At 41.0% G+C, this 16687-nt stretch overlaps 1 protein-coding gene across 7 annotated transcripts in view; it reads right to left on the reverse strand.

Moving 5' to 3' along the window:
* The window catches only part of kcnq1.2 (potassium voltage-gated channel, KQT-like subfamily, member 1.2), a 187646-nt gene that overhangs the window by 60344 nt on the left and 110615 nt on the right, over positions 1-16687 (reverse strand). For 3 of the 7 annotated variants that reach the window (XM_061677972.1, XM_061677973.1, XM_061677976.1), the window contains exons 17-18: positions 15752-15792; positions 12444-12505 (exon numbers count right to left, since the gene is read on the reverse strand). In XM_061677972.1, coding sequence (XP_061533956.1) covers positions 12444-12505; positions 15752-15792 — 103 coding nt within the window. Of the gene's footprint in view, positions 1-7249; positions 8926-11264; positions 11617-12438; positions 12506-15751; positions 16111-16687 lie in introns of those variants that run through there. The other 4 variants (XM_061677975.1, XM_061677977.1, XM_061677974.1 and 1 more) reach the window with 4 other exon arrangements.

Genomic DNA, 16687 nt, shown 5'->3' on the forward strand with positions numbered 1-16687 from the left:
ATGGCAGCCACTTGTCACCTTGATACTAAAAATAGCTCACCGGTAATGGGACATTGTAATTTTCTAGGAATGATGTAAAAGCGATCACATAAAAATGTGTGTAATTTCCAAAGGATGTTGTAGAAGCGAACACTTAACACTTGCAGAGATTTGATCAAGAGATTTATATCAACAGATGCATACTTTGATACTCACAATTCACTTATTTCAGGCCATTACCCCATATAATTTTTTTTTTTTTAATAATAATTTCGTAAAGCAATTTCCATCCCTCCACTCATTCAGTCTTCCGGCTTGTCACCAAGCAGCCTGGATGATGCCTGTATCCTGAGTGGTCTTCAAAGTGAATTATACGCAATTGCAAGGCGTGTCACTTTAAATTGCTCAACACAGGGGTGAACACCGGGCCCAGATTAAACACCATCCCTTTGTACTCCCAGTAAAAAAAATAAAAAATCATTAGCCACTTATCAAGGAGCAAGAAAAAACAAAAACATGCTGTGTCATTCTGCAAAGCGTTTACAAGAAATGGTAACAGCGAAGCAAATGGGAGGAGACAGGAGACACGGTGTTGAGTAAATAGGGCAAGTCAGGTGCAAACACACACACACCCCCACAACCCCACAGACCCTCATTCACTGAGTTTTGTACTAGGCCAATGTCTGATCCCAGAGTGGCAAAGTCAGCTTTTCACACAGTCGTAAATACGCCTGCATTCGTAATGTTACTCACTAATGACATGAGCTGGACGCTCCCATGGATGCTGGTTCCAGAATAGGCCACAAACCACGCCACCTTTACATGAGCATCTGGCCCCTATAAAAGTTAGCATTTACAAGAAAAGCCACAACACGAAAAGATGGTTGCAAACCAAACACTGCATCATACCTTATTTAGCTAAACTTCTAGTATTTGAATTGGATTGCTGGGGTACGCTCAATGTTTTGGCATTTTTCACAACTGCTTCAGTGTTCCGTGCAGGCCAGAGTAGGGCGGCATCAGGGCTGCTTAGCTCTGCGGCATTAGCTACAACACGGGAGCCCATAAAACACACAACTCGTTTTCTTGACCGTGTTGTAACCTCCCTAAAAGCGCTCGCACCTCTCTGCTCATACAAAAACGGCACGCGGGGGAAGACATTAGTGATCGAGTGTGGCCAAGACGATAAAACATTCCTGCAGAAAAAAAATGCACAGTGGTACCGCGACTTACAAAGTGAATTTGGTTTGTGATCTGGCTTGTGACTAAATCTGGACCCCCGCTGTTCGTGGGGAATAGGGGCCGGGCCGAACCGGCAATAGCGAAAATCTGTGGATAATTGACACCCATTATAATTGCACTGGGGGAAAAAAAAGATCTTTTTTTCAAATCCCCCCCTAAAAAATTCTTGAATAAGCAGGGATAAACCGCAAATAAAAAAATTTTGGGGTTGGTCCCCCACCCAAAAGAAATTTGAAAAGAAAATCAATTTTCCCCATTAAAATTTTTGAAACACCTTTAATCTGTATTTGAGTCTGTTAATAATAGAAAAATAGCACTGTATTGGATTGAAAATAAATACATAAAACATAATAAAAGAAAATGTACAGCTGAAAGTGCATCAGCAACTGTGGCTCTCCTTGTCCACATGTGAGGACATTACAGTACCTGGGATTGCTCTGTTTTTCGAGTCTGAGGCTCACTCAGAACTAAAAATTTTGGTTCGTAACACAACGCCGGCTCGTACCACCGAAAACCCGTAAGTTAGGGCACTCGTAAGTCAAGGAACCGCTTTCTAACCCAGTTTGTCCAATGGAAGTGGAGCATGGATATTTACAGCCAAGGAGAAAGCCTTTAAGTGGCTGCTATAAGATGCAGAGAGATGAGCTGGATGTGTACGACAACGATTTAGATGATAGGAGACTTGAGACCTATAATCCTCCACTCAAATGAGAATGCACAGGCCCTGATGACAAGAGAGCAAAGGCAGCAGGGGATAAAAAACAAGTGGGGGGCGGGGGGTCAGTGACAAAAGCCAAAAAGCAGGCAAACGAGTTAGACTAGAGTGGCCAGACATGCAGACTATCCGTCTCTGGCTTGTGGGAATGCGGTAAAGACACAGTAGTGGGCAACGGCCCGGCTCTGAAATTAGAGAGTGGCGCTAAGAGAAAGGAGCCAGAGCCAAAGGCCGTCTGGGAGCTGCCAGGAGCTGCATCCCCGGCGCACTGCCCCACCGTGATTTACTGCAAGGCCGCACTCCAGGCTGCACGCTATCTAACGCACCTCGGCCCGCCGCTCTCATTACGTGCGATCGAGCGCGGTACCGCATGAACGCCGTGAAGCCCACTGACATGACAAAGACCAGGTCTGCTGCGCAGTCTGAATGTCTGATACAGATGAGTGTGCGCCACAAAAACACAAGGGAACATGTTTTGGAAAGTGTAAAAAAATGTGATGTGAAGTTGAATATCAGGGAGGGATATGTACAGGGGGGAAAAAAAGCTTCACCTTTAATTTATAAAGCGCGCTAAAACCAATCTGTCAGTGCAGGTAAACATGCTAAGCAATCGTGTATTTTTTTAATATATTGTCATGAAAAAAAAATATTGGAATAGCCTTGTTTCAGTTTATTTTCCAACGTTAATGCCTGGTACAACAAAAGGTATGTTTGTTTGGACAAATATAATCATGACGACAAAAGTAGCTCATAAGAGTTTAATTAAGAGCTGGTATCGAGCCATTTTCCATGCTTTTCTTGCTAGTAACCAACATCACTGGGCATACAATTAAGCTTAATCATGTCAAATAGGACAAAGTATTATGGAATAAGCTGCATTTTTGTCGTGTTCATTGTATTCTTCAGGAAATATACTTTAAGTGGTACCAGGCTTTAAAATGAACGCTTTGAATGAATCGCTTCACAACAACAAGCAATTCGGAAGCTGGTGAACAATTCTTTAGAAAAAAAGATTGCAACCCTCAGTTGAGGTTTACTGTCAAACTAAACTTCAAACAAAGAGAAGTACACATTGTGTACTTAAAACAACTCCATAACTTTGCCTTAAAGTTTGCTAGATCAATGCTAGCAATTAATTTAAAACACCATAGACAGGCTAACGAATAAGATCTATGTGGTGGTGTTTTAAGCAAATGATATTTGAACACAAACGGTACAGCAACACGTGGAGACATGATAATCACAGGCATATATTCTTTATCCTCTGCAAAAAAAAGTAATATTACTGAGGTTTACAGAGTCACTTACTGACTCATGAAAACAAAAGTTTAAAGTTGCAGTGGGATGCTTCGTGTGGGGCTAGATTACAGGAAATAAGTGGCCGGGTCGGATGAGTTTGGTACGGACCATTATCAAGGGTACAAAAAACAAGCTGATGTACAAAAACTGTGACACAGTTTTGGCAAAAAAAAAAAAAGAAAATAGTTGAAAACAATCTTATGAAAAGTACAAACACTGTTCCACTCGATTACGTTTTTACGAAATTCTGATTTATTGAGAAGTACCTGTATATTATTTCAATATAACTTCACAGTCAAAATTTATAATGCCCACCCTAACAAAGGTGAATGCAAAATCAGATGGAACGTCCTGCATTTCGGTTTATTGTGAAACAAAGAATGATGATGTTTTTATTTCTCCTCTTCAGGTACTAAGGAGCATTTGACTTCTCATGCCTTGAATATGTTGTACGTTCATGCCCACTTCACTGACATTCGTTTGGAGCCTGCAAACTTTTACGCAAGATTGCGTTGGCTCTCCCCCGGCGAGTGAAAGCTCCAGAGGGTGCAGCCCTGTCGAGGACAATGACATCCGTTGTCCGCGTGGAAGTGGGACTGCGGCAAGAAACGCTCTCGTTGCCAAACTTACGTAAAGCAGGGGAACAAAAGCGAAAAAGCAGAGCAGAGCGGGACAAAACTCAGGAAAACGGAGGATTTCAAATCTGGGCAAACAGGAGGAAGTGCAAGGTGGTTGTATTGCGGAGTGCTGCAAGGCCAAGTCTAGACATGCCGGGAAGGTTCTGTATGTGCTTGTCTGCAGCGCAGGTCAGCGAGAGTACTGATGCCGTGTTCCAGGATTCGTGTGTGTATGTGTGTGTGTTTCCTTTGCCAAGTTTCCTCTCTTTGTTTAGAGTGGCCTGGTTAGTCTGGCTCCCCGCTGTGCATGCTATGGCCAAACACACGCATATATCAAAACACATCACAACAACAGGCAGGATGCGCTCATGGCAAAGAGGTGCTGGGAACAGGAGAAAAATGCAAAGAGGTGCTGGGAACAGGAGAAAAATGGGGGGGGGGGGGGGGGGGGGTAATCTATTTGGGAAGAAAATTTGGAGCGTAAATAACAAAAAGCGGGATGGCGACAGATTGGCAAGTGGCCACGGAGTGTTTGAGTTGAAACAATTGGGGGCTGTGGCCTTCGCGGTAATGATGGGGAGAAAGTGTTGAAGCACACATGCACTTTACGTTTCATAGTTTGAAGCACATTATATTGTTTGATCAAAGAGTGACATTTTGTTTTGTCCACATAATGAGAATTACAGGCTAACATCCAATTTCTACCGCCTATCCTGTTCAGGCTGAGCTGCGGCCAAAAGCCAGACTACACCATGGACTGGTCGGCAGTCACCTAAGACCACATTTTTAAACCCATGTGCATTTCCTAAAACAATAATACAACAAAGTGAAAAGTTGCAAAATATACTTGTCTACATTTTCTACACCCTGGATTGATCGCCACAATGACTACAATACAATGGAAATGTGCATAAAATGTACAGATCTCAATCTTGGTTGAGCTGGGTAGATGAACAAGGAAGGAACTTTGGATCAACCTATGCGTTAGCATGTTTAGCGTTTGTATATTTATGTGCGTCCAAGTATCCACTTACGTAGTAGTTAAATATAAATATGTATATGAGCCCACGTGTGTTTACTACGGCCTTGTATCCAAGGCCTGGCACCGGGTTTAGAGGAGGAGGATTTAAACAGGCATTCACACACACACACACACACACACACACACACACACACACACAAAAGCCCTGATTACAGAGCTGAGGGGCCCTAAATGCCTTACAGATGGACTCCTAACAAACACCCACTCCTCAAGTATTCCCAGTATTTGACCTCGCTGTAATTTACAGCATACTTATCTAATTGAGACGCTATTAAGGTCGTGCTGCGCATTCTTCGGCCCCAGTGCTTAATACACATGATATAAGCATCATAACGCGGACAGTACAGTGTACGTCCTCTAATTCGGCATGAGTGATTTTAACCGCAGAGTGGCTGTGATTTATTTACTTCAGTAGTGCACATGGAGGTGCACAAACAACACGGACAGTGCTGAATCCACGATAGTCATTGTTAAAATACAATCCATTGGATCAGTTTGATGAATTGCTGATTGAAAACAAAACTACAAAACAACATTTTTTTAAAAATTATCCGATGTGGCTGTAAGATTACAGGAGATGATCGGATGAGATGAATGTTGTTGTTTAAATGACAATTGTTCCTTCTGTGTTTGTGTGTGTGCGTGCTAGTGTGTGTGGGTGAACTAACATGTGCGGTCAGATGGAAGTGTGGTGGACAGTGCAGTCATGCAAATATGGTGGGAAATTGCATGAAAACAAAAAGCACTACAACTACCAATTACCTGTTTTAATAGTTTAGTCCAGAAATATAGCACAAACTCTAATCCCAACACAGTTTAAATGTCATTTCAATTTCATTTTACAATATTACCTTTAAGAATAAATGGTTTACAGATTGTTTCATTTTGAAAAATGCACTGGAAGTGCACATGTACTAGGAAGGTTTAAACAACTCAAGATTTTTTTTTGTAGTCAGTTATAATGTGATGAAAGTCAAGTCCAAGTCAATTAATCAATGACGTCATCATTGATATATTTTTTCAACAGAATACAGCAATCCCCAAATACTGTGAATTTCAGCCTCCCAACAGTAAATATTCTCAGATTTCTACAGTTCACCACGAAAGCAGACTAGACTTCAATCACTGCCAGCCTTCCCAGTTAACATAGACATTTGACTTCTGAGGCCGTCAATGGCAGTGAATGTGTTATACACAAAGATAATCATCTTTGTGTTTAATACAAATAAGACATTTGCAAACATCTGCTATTACTCTGGAAAACAATGATCAACATCAACATCTAGCCTATTTTCTGACATGTTACAGATCAAATCAGTAACTGAATCATAATCAATTGATATTTGTCCATTTTCTGCACTAATAGTTTGAAATAATGTTCCTTTTTTAAATAAAGGGATGGAAATTATAAAACGTTTTTTAACCGATTCATCGATTAATTAAAAAAGAAACCCTAACATATTCTCTAACTCTCTACCAGTTACAATTCTTATCCAAACTACGTATTACAGGGATTCTCATTCTACATCAGAGTAAGATACACGATATATTAATACAGGATATAAAATGACTTTGGTAGATGAGATTTAAGTTCACCTCACTCCATGTTCTTAGATGACCGCTTCACCGGTTTCTAACCATTATTCATTCATCGTATAGTATATTACAGTTTGATCTACCTTGTCCTTTATGGGTGCTGTTGTATTTTACAGACCAGATATTTACAGTCGCTGACTTAGCCACCTATCACCATGCGAAAACATCTCGTTTCCAATAAAAGTGAGCGACGGAGCGCAAGCATCGGCCTTGTCTCAGCCCTAAAGCGCGTCGGGTTGTGAAAGGGCAAGTTGAAGCCTGGAGACACAGGCCACTGTTTGAGCTTGTCGCCGGGGCATTTTTCATCGAGTGCGTGTGACAGAAAGATAACACTCCATCACAGAGCGCCATCCGTCTTCGTTTCCAAGCCGCTCACGGAGAATTCAATCTGAAGAGCGCCGGGTCGGACACATCGACGATTAATCAACTCCACTCATCTGTCTTTGTCCGGGTGTGACAAATCATTGCCCATCCCTGCGCTGGACACACAATGGCGGAGGAGCCGCCTTCCGCCCATAAAAGATAAATTCATCTACAGGCTGACATCCTCGCATAAAGTGATAAAGCGAGAGTAGTTAGTGCCTGGTATTTTAACAGGAAGGGGACAAGCGGGAATTTGTCAGAGGTAGCAAAAGTACTCACACTGTTCTTAAGTAGAAGTACAGATACTGTAAGTAAAAAATAAATAAATAAATAAAAGTAGAAGTGAGTGGAAGAAGTACACTACATTCCAAATGATTATGAAAATGTTATTTTTCTCATATTTTCCTAAACATTTAATACAAAAACATTTGAATTATGTTTTGACGGATGATGACTTGAAAAATATGCCGACTGTCATTTGTATCAGAATCAGAATCATTTTTAATTGCCAAGTATGTCCAAAGAACACACAAGAAATTTGTCTCCAGTAGTTGGAGCCGCTGTAGTACGACAACAGACAGTCAATTGACAGAGAACACTTTTGAGACATAAAGACATTGAGAAAAACAGTCACTGAGCAATAAAGGGTTGCTAGTTATCTGGTAATGCCGGTACAATTTATTATTATAATTTTTTAATTTTTTTTGACAATTGTGCAAAAAGATGCAGAGTCCTCTAGCACTTAGTGTCATGGCCCTGTGTTTCAAATTGTTTTTCTTTGTGTTGCAGTGTCTGGGTGAGCGAAGGTGGGCGTTGACATCGGTGACGCACCTGTCATGCATTGTAATCATCAGCCTTTTTAGGGGGCACCGTGACAGTGTGTGGGCGTCGGAATACTCACTCGTGTTTGCCGCCGTTCTGACCGCTGTCCAAATTTAGGTTCTATACGATTATACCACACGTCCCTTTTGTCCTGTCTCCCTGCGTTATCTGTTTTTTTATTCTCTCTGGTTGTGAGTCTCTTTAGTTTCGTATGTCTAGCCATCACATGCTCTGTCATGTAATTAAAATTGTTCGGACCTCTTACCTAGAGTCTCTTTTTTGGGATCTGCCCTTACGGCATTGCCGTCCGTGACACTTAGAGCAGTTCGAATGACTAATCTCCCAATAGTCCGGTGCAATGACCATTGTGCAGAGGGCACCGAAACCTCAAGGAATGTATGCAGTTTAAAGTGACTAGTAGTACGATAATCTGGGACAATGTTGACTGTGCAAATGTTGCAGTGTCTCCTCAGTCAGTGTGCAAGTGGGGCGGATGCTACTCTGGCATGAGTGGCCAGTATTGGTCAACAACAGATATGCAAATAGTACAGCGTGGCGAGACTACTACAGTGAGTGCACGAGTAATATATGATTGGCCCGACAGAAATGTGACAACAAACTCAAGACAAAAAAATTGGCAGCATGTTGCAATGGAATTGTAGGTTAGCTGTTTAAGAAGTTGATTGCAAGAGGGAAGAAGCTGTTGGAATGTCTGCTAGTTCTACTTTGCATTGATCGGTAGCGCCTACATGAGGGAAGGAGCTGGAAGAGTTCCTTGTGTGTTTTGGACATACTTGGCAAATAAAGATGATTCTGATTCTGATTCTGATTCTGAAGAGCCGGTGACCGGGGTGCGGAGGGTCTGAGAGGATTTTGCACGCTCTTGTCTTAGTTCTGGCAGCGTGCAAGTCCTCAAGGGTGGGCAGGGCGGTACCGACAATCTTTTCAGCAGTTTTGATTGTCCGTTGCAATCGGAGTTTGTCCTTTTTTGTAGCAGCTCTTGGAAGAACACAGGACTGATTCGATGACCGCTGTGTAGAACTGCCTCAGCAGCTCCTGTGGCAGGCCGTGCTTCCTCAGAAGCCGCAGGAAGTACATCCTCTGCTGGGCCTTGTTGAGGACGGAGTTGATGTTGATGGCCCACTTCAGGTCCTGAGAGCATGTAATTCCCAGGAACTTGAAGGTCTCGACGGTTGACACAAGGCAGCTGGACAGCGTGAGGGGCAGCTCTGGCTATCAATAGCTAGCAACTATTTAGGAAAATTACAGAAAAATGTCATTTGCATAATAATTTGGAAGGCAGTGTAGTAAGTAAAAGCGAAAATATCCGCACTCTCTCCTTAGTCTCGCCTGTTTCCTCTTTTTTGTGGCCATCAGTGTCTTCCTTGACAATCGCGCCATGTTTTTGTGGTTCAATAAAAAAATAATATAGTACAGTATATTGTATGTGGCGCCTCAAATGCCAATGCAGGGTCGCAGTTTTTCCATTGCAGCGCATTGTGCGGTACTTAATCGCCGACTGGAATTGTGATGGTCCACTTCAGTTGAATTTGGCAGCGGCCATACACGAGGCCATGGATATCTTGCTTCCCCAAATCTGTTGTTGTCATCATTAATCCGCCCTGGTTAAGTTCCTCCGTGTCGCTGCTGTCCCTTTTTTGTCTGCCTTATGAGACCCCAAGATCTCAACCAACCAACCAAACAACCAACCAATCAAGATGAAGTCTGAAGTCTCTCTCGATTTACATCTTTTTTATTTTGTGTCATCATCTTCTGGGTTTGAAAAAAGCAACAAGCTCATTTTGACAAAGTTAAGAGTAGAAAGCACAGATATCACATGTGGCGAGTAAAAGTAAAAAGTTCTCAATAATAAGTAAGTATTTGTATTCTGTTACTTCCTAACACTGGAATTTGTCGGGATAAAAATGTGCCTGAAAGGCAGGCCGAAGGGTGGGGAAGCCATGGGAACACACTCCTGTACATACGCACGCACACACACACACACACACACACACACACACACGCACACACACACACTGTGGTATAGCTGGTGAATGATTCCACCGGGTTGTTGGGAAAGATCCTACTTAAGAGTGAGTCAACTGTGACACCAGGGTTTGCTCCATGTGTTATTAAGTCGACGTTTACGAGAAGAAGGCGGGAGGTGACGCCGCCTCGAGAAGGTTATGAAATGACCGCAACCTTGCTGGAGGTCAGCTCCAGCTCCAGTTCACTTGAATCCTTGCGTGCGCCGTAAACATTTATGTACGGTGAAATGTCTTTCCAGAATGATTTGGTTGCTGAAGCAAATCCTCCTTTAAGCTCAAACCGTGACAAATACGGCCTTCTTTCCCCATTTTGTTGCAGGGTACACGCTTAGCGACCTCCCGTATCCCAAGATTCTTTGCACGCTACTGCTCAGTCCCTGTAAAAATGCACCCCAACCCCTGTCATTTGTTTTGTATTGTCTTATATTGTTGCTGGTTTGTTTGTTTGTTATGTAATTGTCCCTTGTCCTATATTGTTCTGTACTTATCATGTAGTGGGCATACATAATAAAAGGATACCGCCTAATTGTACCACATCCTGCAAGCACACTGGGCAGGTCTCCCAGTGCCCATATACGCAAATCCTCTCCCAGCGAATTGGAATGGGACCAGGGAATGCACCGAGGGTAATCCGGATCATTCATCTGCTGCCTGGGGCCAAAAAGGAAGACACCCCCTATACCCCCTTCTGTTCTTCCATCGAACAGGTGTGCTGTCCCGATCAAAACAAAATACTCACATGGTCTCCCCATGGAAAGCGGTAAATGGTCTTTAGGAAACATGTTGGGCAAGTTACTTCCACAAATGTGAAATATAACTAGTTACTCGCATTTAAAAGTACAGGAATTAGTTTATTATTTATTATAACTGTCTCTGATATGGGTTACTTTCACCCCAAAACTGTATGACATCCATCCATCCATTTTCTGTACCGCTTATCCTCACTAGGGTCGCGGGCGTGCTGGAGCCTATCCCAGCTATGTTCGGGGAGCGAGGCGGGGTCCACCCTGAACTGGTCGCCAGCCAATCGCAGAAACTGTATGACATTTACCTGTAATATACTGAAGTCACACAAATGATTTTAATATCCCCTTTCCATTGAAATGTTCCTCCTTACAGAATCATATAATAACTACTAGGTTTTAACAGCCACAAACAGCTCATCCTGCTCATAGCCACATTTCTTTCTATTAATATTTTGGCACTAAGAAGAAAAAAAAAAGCAACTAAAATGCCAGGCTCCAATTTCGTCACTTTAACACTTAACGCTTGCTGTTTTAATGAGTAACATGTCTGTCATCCAATGACATGAATCGCCATGATCTCATTGCCATGAATCTAAATTGGCCAATGGTAGAGCCGACATCGATTCAACTGTACCATTCAGACAAAACTAAAAAAGTGTCTCATTGAGGCTTCACGGATTCAGATAATCAAATATGTGGTGACATCAGCACCAGCGTCTGGGGTGCTGACATTTGCCGTTTGCGCACTACAAGTTTGAAATACATCGTAATTTGCATTACTGAGAAGAGGCGTAATATTACCGACATTTCATAAGTAATTCTTTGCATTACAGCATAATGCGATAGCTGCTGTAATTGTGTGACACTGACTACGAAGGCCGGGCCGCTCAGTCTGTCACTGACTTTCACCATCTGGTTGGGGGTGGGGGGATGTTGGGATTGTGGGCGTGTGTGCGGTTGTAAGAAGAGAAGCCATAGGTAGGCGAGGCGCTCCTGAACGTGAGAGATTACGATCGTAACATGTAGCCTGGAGCAAATGAACCATACCTCCATCAGCGAGACACAGAGAGAGAGAGGCCTGCACCCTGGAGGCTTTGGTTCAAGATCATCACTCAACTTGCAAACACTTGGAAGAATGTTCCAAAACCTGCGTTGGATGAGTAGAAACGTATTGTCCTATTGGTTCGCATCATGTAAACACACCAACAGGAGTGCACTTTTTGCAAACTCCACAAACATCTCATTCCGCCGTGACGCGCAGACGAACAGCAAGCCGCACGCCCTGGCAACACACTTCACAACCTATGATTTGGGCGTGGAAAACAAAAACCGAGCGGCGCGAGCACGCACCGGTTCAACGGGTACAAAATGCCACACTGGAAAACTGGCACCAGGGGACAGACAGACAGATAGACAGACATCACATTGCCATCGCGTCCCCTGCTTGGCGCCACACTCCAAAAACAGGGCTTTAAAAAAAAGAAACAAAGAAAAAAGGAATGAACGAAGAAATATATTAATTCAAGCAAAATTATCTGCCAATAGAAAAGGGGGGAAAAAAGTTAACGTAGCTAGCCTTACAAAAAGAAAAAAAGAAAAATAAACACCCCATGTCTTAAAACTACAGCAGTTATAATATCTACATCTATTGAATTAAACTTACACAGAACCAGCAACTAAAATCTCACTAACAAGTGACACTACCTGACGTTTTTAAGGAAAAAATGCTTAAAGCAAGTGAAATGTTCTTTTATGAAAAGTGCCTGGTAAGAAGAAACATATTAGCAGACAAAGGACAAGCATATTTTGCCTTGATTTGAGATATTCATTTTAATTAGTTTTATGGCGATAACTACTTTTTTCTTATTTCTGTACATAATGATATCCACGCATCGCAAACAACAAGCACGATGTCATCTGACAGCGTGACAGACAAAACACACCGATGCCAGGAGCGTGCCGCACGTACTTTACCTTATCTTCCAGCCGGATCAGTCGCGCTCCGATTGTCGGGAATTCTTTATCTTCCCCTTTACCTGCCAAATGAAAGAGAAACAATCTCATATAAATGTATGAATACGCACATTTTATCATGGCATACTCCATGATTCCCAACTCCCAGTAATATAACACATTTTTCACAAGGTAGAAAGAATATATGGCTGTATTGTTATATCATCTTTTTGTTTATATTGCTGCACCATTTCTGTTCAAGTATATAAAAGGTTTCTAATAACTATCACAACATCGATGCCAATTTCTTTCGCCCGCCTCTCCCGTTTCGTATCATATGTTAGCATTAAGCTCGCTGTCGAAGCTATGCGTTTCATCTCTTTTTGAAGAATTGTTTGGTCTCTGCTAAACTGTAGCATGTTCACGGAGAGCAGAATAGCATATGTCAGGCTGGTAAAATGGTATCAGTTTTGCGGTATCGGAGCATTTTACAAGTATGAGTATGACTAAAGGTGTACAGTAACACAGTTTAAAGAGATCGTGATGCCGTACTGGTACATATCGACTGGAACATCGACTTTGCTTTTGCCATGGAGATCCCCAAATTACATAATTTAGCAACAGCTGGTATGGAGCATCTGTTATTAACTTTGATTTTGACAATCGGGTGTAATGAATGTGAGCCCCTCTTACATTAAAGCCATGTTATGTAATAATTGGACCTTACAATAACACTTAACTGAATTGTGACATGGAGCTATTTATGAACGTTGATTTGGATATTCTATGAATTATGCGAATTAATAATTAATTATTAATTATTAATAATAGGATCTGAAAAAAAAGAAACCCTTTCAAACACATTGTGATGCTATGCTCTTTGCCGTTGTCACAGACAGGCTAAATCAGCTACTTGAGTGATGAAAAATATGGATGGACCAGCCAGGGCACTTCACCTGTTGTGTTAGTGCTGGTACTGGCGTGCTTGTACGAACTTAGTCACACGCTCAGATTAAGATCTTATTTCACATAATAAGATCTAATGTTGTAGAGTCATGTGTTTTTGTGTTAAAGATACATTTACTGCAGTCGAGAATTTAAAATATCACAGAAAATGTACAACTGAAAATGCACAGTCCTTGAATTCAAATTGTAAATATCCCCATTTATTTTATCTTATATCTAAAAATGCAGGTTTTGTTTATCTGTACACACATTCAACAATTTAAACGCATGGATAACCTTACAAAAACGGACTGTTGAGCTGTTGTTTCGTAATTCGTACAGTCCTTGATGGTTAACCATGCTCGTGGTGCGGTTCAGTCAAGGGATGTTGACAAAGCACCTGGAACTGGACCAAAAGGAAGTAAAGGAAGGAAGCAGCGTAACAGTTGGCGGGGGTGGGCAGGGGCTTATAGTCACTGGCAGTGATTTTTATTTATTTATTTTTTTTAAGACTAGTGTTTATACAAAAACAAAGATTTTTACTTGACATTGTTCATGAATCACTGGAACAATATTTAGTAGTTGGAATGCCACAAAAGTGGTACTGTACAAATGTAGTCTTGAAAGTATGGCACAAAGTTCAAGTAAGCTCAACTCAGTAGACCTCATTTCATCTAGCGTCAAAGGATTTTTGTGTTTTCCGTCAGTTTTTTTTTATTTTTTTAAACAGAAGTACTTTTGTTCAGTATTCATGAGTGTTTCTGTGTCATGCTAGTCGGAAATGACGGTAAATAGGTAAAACTATTGCTGATTGAATATATAACCGTTACCAGTTTTCTTTTATTAGGCGACGACTTCCTGTTTTGATTCCATTTCCTTTGGCTTTGATAGCTCAGCTGGAGTTGCTATTGACCGTTTTTTTGTGAACAAAGGACTTTGATATGGCTCTTCTATGAATGGTGTGCTGCTACGTTAGCTTCTCCCGCTAACCATCATCAGGCTAGCTGCCTTAAGCTTGTCAATTGTCATCAAAAGGTAGTGTGTTACATTATATCACTACTGTCGGTTGGAAAAGGTCTGTCCAAATATGGTCAAGTGAATATTTTTCACTAATTCTCCGAAACAAATAATTCCAAATGTAATCGACAGTAATGGGGCGTTTTGCTTTGAAAGACGAACGGGTACTATTGTCGTTGGAACCTTGCAATGGCTGCGCTAACATTTCCTCTCGTTTAAGTTTTAATTCCAAATTTCAGAGTAGGGAGCATTTCGCACACTTTTAGGACATTTTAGCATTGAATAAAAGCACTATGCAAATGTCATTTCCACACTGACACTCCTCCAACATTTGCTAGAGGGCCCAAGGGGGCACACAATCGGGAGAAGCGAATATTTAAGGCCCCCAACCAAAAAATGAAAAAAAAAACAAAACAAAAGACCCCCAAGTCAGTGAGCGCAATAAACAAAGTTTGCCTGAGGGAGTTCGGGCTATAGCCACTTAGGGGCCGTGAACAACATTGCTCGATAAAACATCGGAATTACTTGATATGACACATTCAAAAAATATGTGTACTTGAGCTGTGCGTACATTTCAGAGTGTGCAGCCAGATTATTAAGTCAAGCGTCACACTGATTGCGTAGAAAACTAGCATTTTAAAGTGTATTTCTTGAAAATAATACGATCCAAACCTTGCCCGAAACACTAAGCATCAAACCTATGTTAACTGTTTTAAAAAAATAAGTCAACTGCTGTTAGTATCTGTCCATCCATCCATCCATCCATTTTATATGAGTGTGTCCCCACTGGGGTAACAGGTGAGCTGGAACCTATCCCAGCTGACTTTGGGTGAGAGTAAGTTTACTGTGAAAGTAAGCATAACACAAAGAGAAATACATGTTCTGTATTTAACCAAACCATATTACTTAGTTACAGTCTTCTTGTATATACGAATGTATATATTATACTGCCCCTTGGTGGTCAAGGCACACACACCAGATGGAGCTGCACATTGAATTAAAGCATGAAATCATGATGCACAGACTGTTTATTCTTTACAATATGTTAATTATTACTAGTTATTACTGTATGTTTTTTTTAATAAAGTAAAATACTGTAAAGTGCTAGTTTGAATTTAGAATTTTTTAAAAGGGTGTTCCCTCTGGAACAGATTAATGTCATTTCCGTTCATTTCAATGGCGTTCATGCAAAATTGAGCCACGTCGCAATTATTTTACATTCTAAATCATCTCACAAGTGTAATAAGAAGGCAAATAAAAATCTGACAGGTAATGATTATCTATTGTGTTTATGCGCAAGTTTATTAACGTAGAGTGGAAGTGAGGGGTGATGGCTGTCTATCAGATGGAAACTGCTATGTGTTTACCTGGCAGGAACATTCCGGGCTTTCCCAGTGTGCCGTCCAGCCTAGCAAGGAGGGAGGGGAGGAAAAAGCCAAAAATAACCGAGTTGAGTAATACACACACAGGCACACACGCATGTTGGTCTACGTATAGTGGTAATAAAATGAAACATATGGAGATCAGCATTCACACATCGTATCATAAAACAAATATGCACTTAAAAATGGGACGGAAAATTCCAGCACTATTCTTCCTGAGAGGTTTGACGTGCACACGTGGACTGCTCATCTTTTTTGGTGTGAAGAGGTCCTTCCATCTGTGAAGTTTTACAACATAGTGCTTGTATCTTGTGTCGGTTTTAGAACAAGTCTTTTATGAAGATCTATAACAAAATCACATTGAAGAATTTAGGTGTGACTTTTGGCTCCTTCTCCCTTACCTGCACATCAGGACATTTCATAATAATAATCATACTGTAAAATGTTGCCCCTTTTCAAAATAGTTCTTCTGGGTGCAAAACAATTACATGTTGCCGCTGTAAATAAATAAAAAATAAAATAAATAAATGTTACTCTATTGACATTTTAGCACTATTTGGTTGTTTACATATTGCTGTCCAATTGAAAAAAAGCATGTATCTCATTTTTTTAATTGAAAACATTTTGCTTGTTGTTTTTGAAAATAATTCCCGCACACAAAGTTCTCATTTATTTCCGACTGTACTATTCGTGTTGAAAAGAACACATTTGCACTAATTTTCTGTCATTTGTATGTTGTTGTTAGTGTATCTCCCAAAGTAGTGATTTTTATTTTTATTTGGAAGTTTAAAAATAGTTTACTTGTCGTTTTGGACACTAATAAAATACTTAAAACTTTTTTTTTTTAATTTACAGAGAAAGAACATTTGCACTAATTTGCTTTCTATTTTACAAGCTGTTGTCAAATAAAAATCATGTTTC

This window comes from Phycodurus eques, chromosome 5 (assembly GCF_024500275.1).
Source record: "Phycodurus eques isolate BA_2022a chromosome 5, UOR_Pequ_1.1, whole genome shotgun sequence".
NCBI classification, from domain to species: Eukaryota; Metazoa; Chordata; class Actinopteri; order Syngnathiformes; family Syngnathidae; genus Phycodurus; species Phycodurus eques.